The sequence below is a fragment of the Artibeus jamaicensis genome, unplaced genomic scaffold (assembly GCF_021234435.1).
Source record: "Artibeus jamaicensis isolate MK-2021 breed Jamaican fruit bat unplaced genomic scaffold, CSHL_Jam_final contig_889, whole genome shotgun sequence".
Taxonomy (NCBI): Eukaryota; Metazoa; Chordata; class Mammalia; order Chiroptera; family Phyllostomidae; genus Artibeus; species Artibeus jamaicensis.
Window position 1 is genome coordinate 1,982,854 of NW_026522005.1, and position 14,402 is coordinate 1,997,255.

The 14,402-nt window shown below is 38.5% G+C and overlaps 1 protein-coding gene across 4 annotated transcripts in view; it reads right to left on the reverse strand.

Moving 5' to 3' along the window:
- Positions 1-14,402, reverse strand: part of TXK (TXK tyrosine kinase) — a 56,251-nt gene that overhangs the window by 9,557 nt on the left and 32,292 nt on the right. For all 4 annotated transcript variants that reach the window (XM_037164849.2, XM_053654901.1, XM_037164835.2 and 1 more), the window contains 5 exons: positions 13,571-13,625; positions 8,219-8,298; positions 7,143-7,270; positions 3,090-3,164; positions 1,059-1,230 (listed from right to left, as the gene is read on the reverse strand). In XM_037164849.2, the coding sequence (XP_037020744.2) occupies positions 1,059-1,230; positions 3,090-3,164; positions 7,143-7,270; positions 8,219-8,298; positions 13,571-13,625 (510 nt within the window). The remainder of the gene's footprint in view (positions 1-1,058; positions 1,231-3,089; positions 3,165-7,142; positions 7,271-8,218; positions 8,299-13,570; positions 13,626-14,402) is intronic.

Genomic DNA, 14,402 nt, shown 5'->3' on the forward strand with positions numbered 1-14,402 from the left:
GAAATAATAAAGAGTATTTATATTAAAATATTTTATTACCAGTATTAATTACTCTTGGAGAAGAACACTTAGGGAGAAGGGGCAAGAAGATTGGGGTGTTTTCCATTTTTACTTTATTTATCCCTGCATAATATGACCTTATAATGTTACAGCTTTTCTTTCAAGATCTAAATTTTTTAGCATGAAGATATAAATGAAATGAGATACGAGTGAAAAAGTTCTTAGAGAAATTAAAATAACTACATATATTTTATTATTTTAAATATAATTAGTCCATATATCTCCGTATAATGTATTGCTACTAATAAGCTAATCCACTTAATCATCTCTGGAGGTTTGGGGGGGGTTGGTTGGTCTGTCAACTGAAGTATGCAAGTATGAAATTAGAACTAAATTGCTTTGGGTAATAAAGGAGAATCTAGGTAACCTGGGTTTTTCTTCTTCACCATATTGTTGCTCCTCTAAGTAAATGTTGAGCAAATACTTAAAGAAAATTGATTTAATTCGTGCTGAATTATTGACCTGTCCTGGTCTAGGCCAGATTAGAGATGTAAGGACACAGCCACAGGTCCAACTGAGCCAGAATGCTGATCTGGAAAACCAGGGCAGGTAAGAGCAGGGTACAAGGGACTACAAGGGGCCACCCTGTCAAAGCTCAGGATTCCTAAATCCTGTGAAAACAAATATTTTATCCTTATATTTCATTAGACAAAGTCAACATTTTTGCTTCTGGGAAAAGGAAAAAAACTGCACTTATTAATGCCATGTAATTGAGTTGAAAATAACACACATTTTTGTTACTTTCCCAGATTATCTCAGTTAATTCACACATTGGTCCAGCAAGGTAGGTACTGTTACCCTCATTTTACAGGTGAGGAAATTGAGGCTGAGGATGGTGAAATAACTCATCCGGGCCACACGGAGGTTAAAATTTTTCCCGGGGCCCACAGCTAGCTTGGGCAGGGTTGTGACAAATCCGGGTGGGACTCCCAAATCCACATTCTTTCCATGATACCAGGGTGGTGCTAGATATTCACCCGGGTATGGTTTATACTTACGTCATCACTTTAGCCTCTTCAATGAAGTCCTCCTCAGACATGGAGCCTTCACTGATGGCTTTGATGGCTACCTGGAGGTGGGCTCGCCATTCGCCTAAATGGACCACACCGAACTGACCACTTCCAATCTCCTTTATAAACGCCAGCTCAGACGGATCTATTTCCCACTTTTCTGAGAAGTAAAAATATCCATGTCATAAGTAGGGAAAGGCCTGCTAAAATTTTAGAGCTAAAAAAGATGTTGGGCCCTGGCTGATGTAGCTCAGTGGATTGAACACAGGCCTGCAAAGCAAAAGGTCTCCAGTTTGATTCCCAGTCAGGGCACATGCCTAGGTTGCGGGCCAGGTCTCCAGTAGGGGGTGAGCAAGAGGCAATGTGTGGTTACATTGATGTTTCTCTCCCTCCCTTCCCCTCTCTCTAAAAATAAATAAATAAAATCTTTAAAAAAAAAAAGAGAGAGATGTAGGGATTACTGAAATCTCTTCTATGACAGAAAGGTTAACAAATTTATACATGAGTGGAGAGAACTTGTAATCATTTTTAACGTTCTCATTGTGGCTTCAACCTGTAATTCCAGAATTTGAGTTTACACATACATACTTTAATTACCTGGAGAAGAATTATAGATATCAAAACATGCTTTCTCTTTTCAAAGAGAACCAGGATAAAACACAGTTCTGTGCCTTTCTTAACTAAACCTACCAACCTAAAATATTTATGTCCTCAGTGAGTTTTTGTCCTGGTGACTAAACTGCTAAGACAGATCAAATTTGCCCCCCCCCCCCATTTCAGTCCTTCTATTGCCCGTTCCAACTCCCAACAGGCTTTTCTGCCTTTGGATAAGTCTTCTCTTTAGGAAAAAGTCTAATCAATTCAGCTAATAAATATGCCTATGTTAAGATTCCGACCCACATATATGTGTAAGTGAATGTTTGAAATGAAATCTACATTACTACATTTTTCTCATCCCATTGAAAAAAGTTGGGAGTAGGGGGATGCTTTTAAAATAACCCTCTTAAAAACTGAAGTAGCAAATCTTTTGTATCGTTTTTTTATGTAACAACACCGCCACCTGCTGGACAACTAAAATAATGCACTTAAAAGAATCAACCCTTAGGTTGATAGTCCCAGTACCAGATTTGCAAATTATTTCCCCTCCCAATAGCAGGTGTATCTTAAAAGTAACATGGGAGAACCTTGGTATTGGCATATGATTTATTCAACATAATAAATCCATAAAGGAAAACAGGGATAATTACACTTTGCAAAATTTCCATTCATCAAATACATGTAAGCCACAGACTGAATTGTGGACTGTTCTGGACATTAAAAATTGAGCAGCTTAGTTTTAAAAAATTAAATAGAACCATCATAACTCAAACTGCTAATGGTGGGACTTATATGTAATGTTTATGGGGCAAAGAAATAATGTAGGTCCCCATAACCCCCTGAAATCACCCTTCTGTTTCAGTTTACACAGAGGCCCTGCGTTCCGGTTCCATTACACAGCCTCGCTTTTCCCCAGGGCATTGCGAGTCCCACTAATGAGAGAAATTTAAGGGAATAAAGTGTCACTGAATTAGAAAACAGGATTCTGTGGCTCTTACCTAGTCTCACATATCTGCAAATAACACATTGCTAGAAAATAGTTCACATCCAATTCTGCCCCGGTCCTACTTGAAAAAGGTGAAGAGGACACTTTCAGCAGCTCCTTTGACAGGTTCTCTTGGGGAGCATTCTTTTCCCAGCCACCCGTGCACCCAGAGAGCAACAGCCCGAACATTCAAATGACAATAACTGTTATTTATCAAAAGGGCTCTTAATAATGTTCAATAAAATTTGAAGTAAAACCAAAACACTGCCCTTATGAGATATATATTTCAACATCTCAGAAGCAGGATTTAAATGCTGAGAGGAAATATGTCTCAATGGACATCTCGGGAAGCTGAGAATTTAAGGAACCTAGAGGGAACCTGGGGTAAACTCGTCACTGGGTTGGACATTGTACTTGGGCGCACGCATGTACTTTACCATAGCTGAAACCGGCTGTGGCTGGCAGGCAACTGCCCATCAGCCCGACTGGGTAGCGGAGACGGGTCATGAGACCTGGGGAGAAAGAGCAAGAGAAATCATCATTTCACACCTACTTACTCATGTAAACAGTATGCTAGACGATAGTACCATACTTCACATAAATACAGCAAAAAGGCATTCCACTCAGTCTGTTTGCTTATTTTTCCCATTTGCAAAACATTTTTCATAAAATAATATACTCTCATCAAGCACTAAAGAATTCAAGAACATAATAAAGATGAAATAAAGGTCCCTCACAAAATACTAGCATCCAAAGATATACCGTTATCATGTGGATAAACATCTTTGCAAAAATCTCTATGTGTATATTTGAAAGGATATACACATCTAATAGGTTTTACAGAAATGTGAAGGTCTTGTGATAAGCTTTTTACAATCCATATGTCAATGACTAGAAAAAGATCTTAAAGTTATTTCTAAGATTTCACTATGATAAAATATGCTGTATAATCTTGAATATATATTTATATGCACCTCTCAAATTATTGCCGCAGGATAAAGTCCTTAAAATGTGGAGTTTCTCTATAAGGACTTTATCAATTTATTCACCCATCAACAATACTTAAGTGTAACCATTTTTCCATCCTACTTTTTAAGAGTAGTTTTTTTTAGATAGCTTAGAATTTTTCATTGTTTTTTATGGTTCTTAAGAAGGATAATGAGCCATATTCTCTAAACTTCAATTAGATATTACATTAACATTATACTGGGAAAACAAAATATATATTTTCTTTAGAATTTTATCTGTCTTCTCATAACAAACTTTAAAAATTTTTATTGTTGCTCAAGTATAGTTGTCTGCCTTTTCTCCCCACCACTCTGTCCCCCCACCCCAGCCATCCCCACCTCCCTCCCCTGATTTCCCCACTCCTTGGATTTGTCCGTGTGTGCTTTATAGAGTAGTTCATTGTTTTTTTAATAGCATGGGAGAGTAAATAATATTGCTTTTGATGGTGCCAACATGTAGTATTCTACACAGTCAATTTCTGTTCCGTTCAATAAGCATTTATTATTGATTCCTTCAACCAATATTATTGAAGGCCTGGAAATGGCCAAGCACTATCTAGATGGTGGGAGACAGCAGTGCATAAGAGACTCATGGTCCCCACTCTCATGAAGCTTTCTTTTTTCTTTTTTTTTTAACATTTTATTTTTAGACAGAGAGGAAGGGAAGGAGAAAGAGAAAAACATCATTGTGTGGTTGCCTCTCATGCACCCCCTACTGGGGACCTGACCCACAACCCAGGCATGTGCCCTTGACTGGGAATTAAACCAGCAACCTTTTGGTTCACAGGCCCACACTCAATCCACTGAGCCACACCAGCCAGGGCCTAATTTCCTCTTTTTTATAAGGACACCAGTGATACTGGATTAATGTCCACTGATAGGGCTGGTAAGTCATGCTAGGGAATGTTACATCTTCCTGCAGGTAAAAGGGAGCCATTGTAAGTTCCCATATAAGGGAATGACATATTCAGATTTACATTTTTAATAGCTCATTCTGACAATAGTATAGAGGATGGACCGAAGGAAAGGCCACATTGGAGACAACAAGACCAGGAAGGAGACCACTAAGACTGTCCAAGTGAACAATGATTAGTGCAGTCCCAAGAGACAGGGAGAGGCAGGGACCTACACCAGTCTTACTGTAATTGTTTAATAATAAGTAGCAGTGAAAGCAAAAAAAAAAAAGACACAAAAACATTCACAGCACAATCCCCCGAGACGTGGACAACAAGATTTAGCCATAAACTGACTCCTGCTTGTGCATTCTCTCCTTTGTCGCCTGAGAGATGCTCACATCAGCACAAAACGGGTTGTTGCCTTGAGAACCAAAGTTTTGTCCAAAAACCCAGACATTTTTCCCATGAACAACTTGGTAAAGAAAAGAACTGTTCCAGATGGGAGGTGTTCAAGAACCGAGGTTTGACTATAGCTGAATGCAAACTCTGAATTTAATGGGTTCAGTGGCTCCAATGGTTTCAAAGACTTCAGTGAGTAAATATTGTGGTGTAGATACCAACTAACGGTGTGACCTCATGCAAGTCACCTCACAACTCATGACCCAGTTTCCTAATCTGTGAAATGGAGACATCAACAGCACCTACCTCACAGGATTGATTGCTCTAAAGATTAAGGAAATTAATAAACATAAAAGCACTCAGAACAGGGTATGGCTCAGTCAGCCTACAATAAGTAAATTATTTCTGGGTCGCATGCCTTTTCTCTCATCATTCTTTCTTGTTGCTGTATGTCTTTTCAACTGCTTTTCTCTTTAATAAATAACAGTCATAGTTTTAACGTTCAGGCACTGTTTTTCATTGTTTGTTCCACTCTTTATATTTTAAAAGTTATTTGTGTGGTATTTTGTATATTGTAAGAATCATTTATGTACATTGCAATAAAAAATTAAACCCTAAAGCAATTTATAAAGCAGAAAATAAAAACTTCCCATATCCCAAGTCTCAATCCCCAGAGGTAAACATTAACAGTTTGTAGTCTGTTATAATCTTTTTTTAAGAAATTCCTTTTTTTTAAGATTTTATTTATTTATTTTTAGATAGAGGGAAAGGGAAGGGAAAAGAGAGGGAGAGAAACATCAATGTGTGGTTGCCTCTCATGCATCCCCTACTGGGGACTTAGCCTGCAACCCAGGCATGTGCCCTGACTGGGAGTCGAACCAGTGACCCTTTGCTTCATAGGTCAGTGCTCAATCCACTAAGCCACACCAGCCAGAGCTGTTATAATCTTATTAGTTAAAAAATTATTACCTAAATGTCAACAGTTTTCTTATGCACACATATATGTGTGAATGTATTTTTTCAAAAGTAGGACTATACTCTAAATATACTACTATGTACTTTTTTTTAACTATCAACTTATCACTAACGTCTCTTCATGTCAGCACATCCTCATCTACCTCAGCATTGTTTTTCACCTCACCATCATAACCACTCCGTTTCTTACACTTTGTCTGTAAAGGAAGAGGAGAGAGGAGCGGAGGAGGAGACTCAGAGCTTGTCTCCTGATCAGAGGGCTCTGTCTCCCTCTGGCCACAGGCAGGCCCTTCCTGGCCCACTCAGGCACGCCGCCACTTCCCCTCTCACCGAGCTCTGGGACACCCATGCGGACGCATCCCAGAAGTGGATAGAAATTTCCTTGGATTCACTCCTGATATTTAGAAGCAGTATAATGGGGAAAAAGTGACTGCTCTCCAAAAGAGATTTCTTTTTTTGTCAACACAACTTTTCATGAGAGAAATCTAAAAAAGCACTGCATGACAAGAAGTCAAAACAATATGAAAAGCTACAGCGGATTCCAAATTCTGAACGCTGAGGTGAGAGGATTCCCCCAGGGGCTCAGAGATGTCTCGCAGAGGTTGGGCAAGGGCTGAAGGCAAGAGACGTGACTGCAATTGTGGCAGAACTTTCCGGGACCCTATATTTTTCCATAGGTGGTAGGTGGGCACAAGTAACAATTATTACAAACAATAGCTGGGGACGGGATCGAAATACGCCTCCAGCACATTCAGGCCAAAATGTAATTAGTGGAAGGCCATTTCCTGTATAGCTTCTTCCATTCTCTAGACAAGAAACAACAGAGAATGAGAGATTTAAGGGAAATTTTCTCTTGCAAATAGTCTAACATAGAGAGCAAATTTATAGGGGCAAAGAAAAGGAAGCATGATTCGTTAGGACACCGGACACACTGTTACATTCAGCCCTATGCATACGTCAAGAACGAATGCATAGAGACTAAATGGCTTTTTGCTTCTCTCTCATCTATCATTTTTCTAACTTGGCAGAAATCTTACAAATGGACCTACCTCTTGCCCCCTGACTAGAAAAACAAAGAAACATCAATGAAGAGAATTTTTCCGAACTACGTTGTATTTCCAGCTCACACACATATTTAGAGGGATATCTGTTAAGTGTCTGAGACAGAAGAGCCCGGGTCCAGGACTCTCCCAGCCTGAAGTTCCTGACTTACCGGCTGCATTGTGCTGGTGATACCAGATCAACTCAGGGATGGATTGAAAGAAGTGCTTTTCAGCCACGTACCACTGTCCGGAGTCATTCCTTTTAATCTGATAATGTTTGACAGTAGCCTCCATGCTTCTACAATCAATCAAATGTGGATTATTAAACAAGCAAAAGATCACTTTGGAATGATATCAGTTCATGAAGCAACAGGACTCCACCTCTAGAACTCTTGGCCTAGCAACACTACACACTGACCAGCAGATTGGATTGAATTAAACAGGTGTCTCAACATCTCAGGAAAATTCCTCCGCTGTCTTATTTGGGCCTTAGAATCAAACATGACTTCAGCCAAAGTTGTCCAGGTGACAAGCCTAGTGTTCAAAAAAAGTAGCTCTCATAATGAGCACATAAGTATTGATTGACTATCAAGTATGTGTTAGGTGAATAAAGAAATGCATTGTGAGGGGTGTAAGGAGATGTGAGACAAAGAAGGGAGGAGAACCGGTACAGGCTGTGTTGATGAGCACTTCTGTTAACTGGAGCTTATGCCTTATAGGATGCTGAAAGACTGTGGAACACACCTGGGACTTGTCCCACTAAAGTGCAGAGAAGCCGAGGTGCTTATCCACCAACTCCCATTCCTCGCTGACAGAGGGTCACTCCTAAGAAGTTAATTCTCAGACCCTTCCAGCCTAGCCATGGGGACCATGAGTTCCTTTATTCAGAGAACACTCTCAGGCAGAAAGACCCAGGAAGCTTTCTGAGAGCAGATGAACTCCCTGCAGGTAGACCCAGGACAGACCAAGGGATATGAGGGGAGCACCACCAGCTCAGCTACAGCCGATTCAACCTCCTCACTTGACGGTTGAGAAAAGAAAATGAGAGAACTTAAGTAACATCCAATGCCACACACAGAGCTTGTTAGATATACAACTTGAGCTGGTCAGTTGTCTTAATATCCAGTCCAGCAATCTTCTCCCTGGGCTAGGCTCTTGTTTACATTCTGTAAGTGATGGTATCTCCTTAAAAAGGATTGCCCCAAAGATTAATATTTCTAAAGCAACCAAAATCACAACTGCTTACCTTCTATCTCTTAGAAACACAGAAATTGTGTAGGAGCCCAAATGTCTTGAATCTCGGACAATAAACGCGCCTTCTTTAGACTGCAAAACAATTCATTCATTGGATAAGTTTACTTTTTACTAGAAAGACAAACCTATATCTTAATAAAGAAAACTAAAGCTATACTGACTTACTATAAAAGGATGAGATTGTTTTTTTTACAAGTATGGATTTAGAAATAATACCTATAAAATAAAATATAGTTAAGACAAGGAATTTTTATATGAATTTTAAATTTTTGCCCCCAATTTTTCTAAGAGAAACCCTGCATTTAACAACTTTGTTATCCACTATTTAGTTATTTTTGTTATGGTAATCAGAATAATAGGTCACAATAGCTGATAAGTAGGAAGAACTCTGAGAATTGTGCTTTGGAAGAAAAGAAAATGGCAGGCGGGGGTGAAGCAGGAAGCCAGAAAACATCTGAGGTTGTCAGGGCGGGGAGTGGGAAAAGAGACCAGCGTTTTAATGAGATGAAGAGAGAACGGATTGGGGGGAGTCTGGAGAGAAGAGAAGGAGAGCCGTTTTAGCTGTTCTAGGGGCAAAAAGGAAAAGGGCAAGAGAAAAGAATATTATAGTAGGTTTGGTGTTAGATTATGAACTGGATTCCCTCTAAAGTTTTTTGGAAATCTCAGCAAAGCTGTGACTTGCTTTCAAATAATCTTAAAAGCTGGACAGTTTTATTTGATTTTTTTGTTTGATATTTAACAATGCTTCGGGTTTGCTGAGTGCGCTTGCACTTGTGAAGAGGAAAATACCTCAGTCTTGTCAAACCCACGAAAGCACACACCTGGGAAGCCCCACTAAGTTGTGTGCTCACTGCACAACCCACACGGCCTGGCCTGACCCTGGGGGGCAATGTAACTCACGAAGCCACCTCCTTCTCCTCCCAGATGCTTACCAAGGGACAAGCCTCATTTTCCGGTTAAATTTTCTAACTAGAGAATCTCTTATACCCATTTAAAATGATAAAATCTAGCTCTCATTGAATTCCTACCATGTGCAGGGATTGCGCTATATACCGTAGGGGACACAAGACGTAGAGGATAAAGATGTGTGTAAGGCATACGTGTGTGTATACACATAGATACACACATATATGTAAAGTTCAAGCCCCTGCCATGAGTTTTGTAAAACTCAAGGAAATTTAAATAAAAATGAAAAATATCTAGAAGATAATAAGGAAATGCTAAGTATCAGAACCTCTGCCGTCTAGTTCAAGCAGTACTCAGAGGTAAATTCAGTCATATTATTTACATCAATGAAAGGAATACAAATAAGTGTATCTAACTCAAGAAGTTAGGATAAGAACTCTGAAATAAAGTAGAAGAAAGGAATTACCGTATTTTGTCATGTATAATGCACAACCATGTTTTTGGCCTAAATTTTCAGAGAAAAAAATGTTTTGTTTTATGTTACGTAGATACAGAATTAGCATTAATGCACATCCCTACTTTGTCCTAAAAAATTTGGGCAAAAAGTGTGCATCATACATGGCAAAATATGGTAATAAAGACACAAGCAAAAATAGAACTAGTTATTAAACAAAATATAATATATCTAGTAATTAAATTCAAAGTCTGGTTGTCTAGGAGAAATAATAAAATAGATAAGTTGTCAATTACCTTAATCAACAATAAATGGGAAAGTTGATCAAAAAAATGTAATCACTCTATACATTTTGAAAACTTCAATAAAATGAACAATTTACTAGTAAAGTATAAAATGTATTAAAATTGATCCCAGAAGAACTAGAAATCTTAATGGACCTATTAAACAGAAAAATGGATAAAGTTTCAAAAGAGCTACAACATTTAAAAGTACTGGAGTTACACTATCATTTCTAAAAATCATAAATCTTAGAAATGATACACAGATTAATGATTCCAGAGCATGTGATTCCAGAGCTCTGGATTCCAGAGCATGATTCCAGAGCATGTGAAAAGAAGAAAAACTTCTAGATTTTTATATAAAGTGAGTTTAATATAAATCCTAACAACAAAGACTGATGACAAAAGGTGAAACTACAAACCAGTCTTCCCTGTATCAGTGCAAAAATCCTAACTAAATATTAACAAAAGTGTTTTTCTCCTTACATCCTTAATCCAGCTGAGATTAATTTTTCCTTGAGGTAGGGATATAATTTTAGTTTTTTTCGATATGAATAATCAATAAGTGAATCCCAGAAAAAAATAAGTCTCAAAACCCCAATCATATCTGTAACGGCCTGAACAAGTTTTTCTAAATTAATCTGTAAACTTCAGACAACCAAGAGGAAGTGTTTTTTTTTTTCAGTTTCGGCAAAGCAATTCTAAAGTTTATATGGGCAAGCTATATATCTAGAACATGTCTTTAAAAACAGAAGAATGAGAGAGGCCAGCATGTAAGCCCCGGTATTTAAAGTGGTACAACAGCAGCAACACACTTGCGTGGGCCAGGCTGACGGATGAGACCAAGTGAGAAGCCCCAGTACTTCTCACAAAAATTATAGGATACTTCTATAAACAATTTATGCAACAAATTTGAAAACAAATATAAAATAGGCAATTCTCTAGAACCAGACAAAGAAAAGGGAAATTAGAAGCCTGGCTCACTCTGAACATAACAGGACAAATGCTAAATAATATATTAGGAAACCCAAGCCAGAAATATATTTTTTATTTTATTATATTTTAAATATTTTCTATGTTTTCTTTTTTTATTTTTATTGTTGTTCAGGTAAAGTGGTCTCCATTTTCCCCCCACCACTCCTTCCAACCCCAGCCATCCCCACCTCCCACCCTCAATCCTACCTGCCTTTGGCTTTGTCCATGTGTCCTTTATACATGTTCCTTAACATGCCCTTCACCTTCCTCCCCATTATCCTCTCCCACCTCCCCTTATTTATTTATTCTTTTGAGAGAGATAGAGACATCAATTTGTTGTTCCATTTATTTATGCACCCATTCATTGATTTTTCTATGTGCCTTGACTGGGAATTGAACCTGCAACCTTGGCATATCAAGATGATACTCTAACCAATTAAATGCCTCACAACTGAGCAGGATTTGACCCAGGCATATTTTTTTAAATAAAAGTTACAAATATGTAAATTACAAAAACATTTTATGATATATAGGAAAATATGTGTATACCAGGTCTGTCCAGAAAAATCCAGTCATTATTAATATAACAAAAACAGTTTGCACAACATTGATATAACCTGGCAGCCAAGAAGAGTGGACTGCAATGTGCATGAATAAACAACAACGACTTCACTGTACTAGTCAGAGGGGGCAGTAGATGCTGTTGAGCGAGCCTGTGCACTGTGTACGATCACATTCAAAATGACTGAGCAAGTAGAGCAATAAATCTGCATCAGATTTTGCGTTAAGCTTAACATTTCTCCATGGGAACTATTGGGATGATTGAAAAGATGCGGCTATGGGCAACTGGTGATTGGCAGCTTCATCACCACAGTGCACCCTCTCGTGCATCAAGTCTCGTGCAGAGTTTTTTTTGGCGAAACATCAAATCACCCAGGTAACTCAGCCCCCCTACAGCCAGATTTGGTAGCCTGCAACTTCTGGCTTTTCCCAAAACTAAAATCACCTTAGAAAAGGAAGAGATTTCAGACTGTTGATGAGATTCAGGAAAATACAGTGGAGCAGCTGATGGCACCTGGGAGAACTGAGGCCCCGAGGTGCCTACTTTGAAGGGGACTGAGGCATCATTGTCCTATGTACAATGTTTCTTGAATCTTGTATCTTCAATAAATGTCTCTATTCTTCATGGTACATGTCTGGATACCTTCTGGACAGACCTCATATTTTTAACTCTCTCCTCACCCCCAACCACCTCCCCTGAACACACGGAAGACCTAAATGTGGAAAGCAAATATTTAAGAATTTAAAGGAAAACATAAAATTCCTTTATTATTTCATGATGAGAGGAATTTCTTTTGAGTAACTAAACAAAAAAGTAGAGGTCACAAGAGAAATATTGAAAATTTTGATGTTAACATTTTTAGAAATTCTGTATAAAACAGCATAAAAAAATTTTAAAGCCAGAAATCAGAAGAATATAACTGTAACATAACTATAATTCTAACACATGACAAAGAACTGGTATTCAGAATATATTTTAAAAATATCCATTAGTTGGTTTAAAAGGCAAACACTATAGAAAAAATGAACAAAGTCTATTTTTCTTATATTTTATTTTCTTTCATTTTTTTATATTATACAGAAAAAATGGGCTGACCCTGCCCAGCCCAGCGATTCTGGCCACGTTACCTGTGATCCCCTTGCGCACTGTGGATCCACCTCTGGACTTCCCTTCTCCACCTCCCCCTGCCTGTCATAACATCTTCTGTGTTCCTCTGGACCTCCGAAGATCACTGTCCAGAAAGCCACCTGCAGTCACCATGCCAGGCACACCATGCCGGGTGACTGCAGGCAGAAAAGCCACTTGCAGTCACCACATTTGCTGCCACGCTCCATCAGGCGTGTGGACTAACAGGGCAGGTCCAGTCAGTGAAGCCAGGCCTGACCCCCAACCTCCAACCCCCCACACCCCGAGTCTGGGTCTGGGTCCCTCATGCTGGCCTATCCCCCAGCTATGACCTGGACCCTCTCTGAGTCCTGAGCCATTACTGGCACGGAGTTTTTAGTTACAGAACTGATCCTTTCTCACTTATCTTTCTAGATTTCCTCAACATCCGACAGTAGCACACAGTGACACACATATCTCTCACCTAGTTTCTAGTTTTGACTCTACTTTTACCCACAGATAATCTTTACCGTCAGTTGGAAATTTAAACTGTATGCAGTTTTATTTTGTTTTGACCTAAATGAGCAGTTTTGTTCTGAGCTTGATATTTTGGCTACCTTACTCTTCCCTTTGTTCCCAAAGGACAAAGACAGGGCAGCACTGTGCATTTTTCTACATTTGTGTTTTTAATGAACCTAAGCTAAGGTCATGAGGAGAAGCTGCGTACTTGACTGGCGTTGATGCAAAGGGGTACGGGCAATTCTAGCGTAGACTGTGCTGGTAGAAGGCACTGTGGAGTGAATGAAGGGGCTGGAGAATGCTGGTGTTGGAATCATTTCAGGAAAAACACATTTCTGAAGTTATGATGAAAATCAATAGAAAATAGAATGTGATACATAGACAACTAGTTTACAACATCAAAAAAATAAAGATGGGATAAAATACGATAGAACTAAAAGGAACAGGAAGTAGTAAAACTTTTTAATCAGGTAAGGTCTTTCTTTATAATGTACTTCTCTCAGAAATTTTGAAACAGATTTATTGAGGAATAAATTGAATTACCTCTTGTCTCAAAAGACGTTCTGCCTGATTTCTGGTAATATTTCTATGGTACCACCTGTAAAAGTAATAAAAATTATTTTTAAATTTTATTATTTTCCAGGAAAAAAAAACCTATTCCATTTTCTTTGTTTTAAAGAACTTAATCCAGAAATGATTTTTAGAAAATTGAGTGCTTTTTAAAAAAATTCAGATAGATAATCCTGTTTAATTTAGTCTACTAACTGACCCTAATAGTACAGTATTATCTGAATTTTTTAAAATTAATTTAGTCTAGTAGACTAAATTAATTGCAATATCTAGTTTATTCTATTATATCTCAATTCAACTTTCTGACACACACTTAGTATAGAATTTTGAACAACTTACCCTCCTGAAAATGACCATGAAATGTGGGTGGTTAGGAGTTCATCATCTTCAATAAACACTTCACTGAGCTTTGGTAGACACACTAAAAAATACTTAATTCTTTCTAGTTGGGAACTTATTTGCATACTTTTGTATGAGCTATGTTACCTTTCCAAAATACAAAACCCACTCTAACTTATTTGACTTTCCTCAGTATGTTAAGTGGCAGTAAGGTCAGCACTGGGTAGAGTGAATGGAACAGTCCACACATAATCCTGCTCCACGCCCCCTCCCCCACCTCCTCTACCGCCTCGTTCTCTGCTCAACACTGACCTTCAGCCAATAGGGATTCTTTCTTTCCTTGAATTCACCAAGCCCTTTCTGCCTCTGATCTTGCTGTTACCTCTGCGTAAAACATGTCACTATAAGACTTTGCAGCAATGACTTTCAACCTTATTCATTTCATGGCACACATAAAGTAATGCCT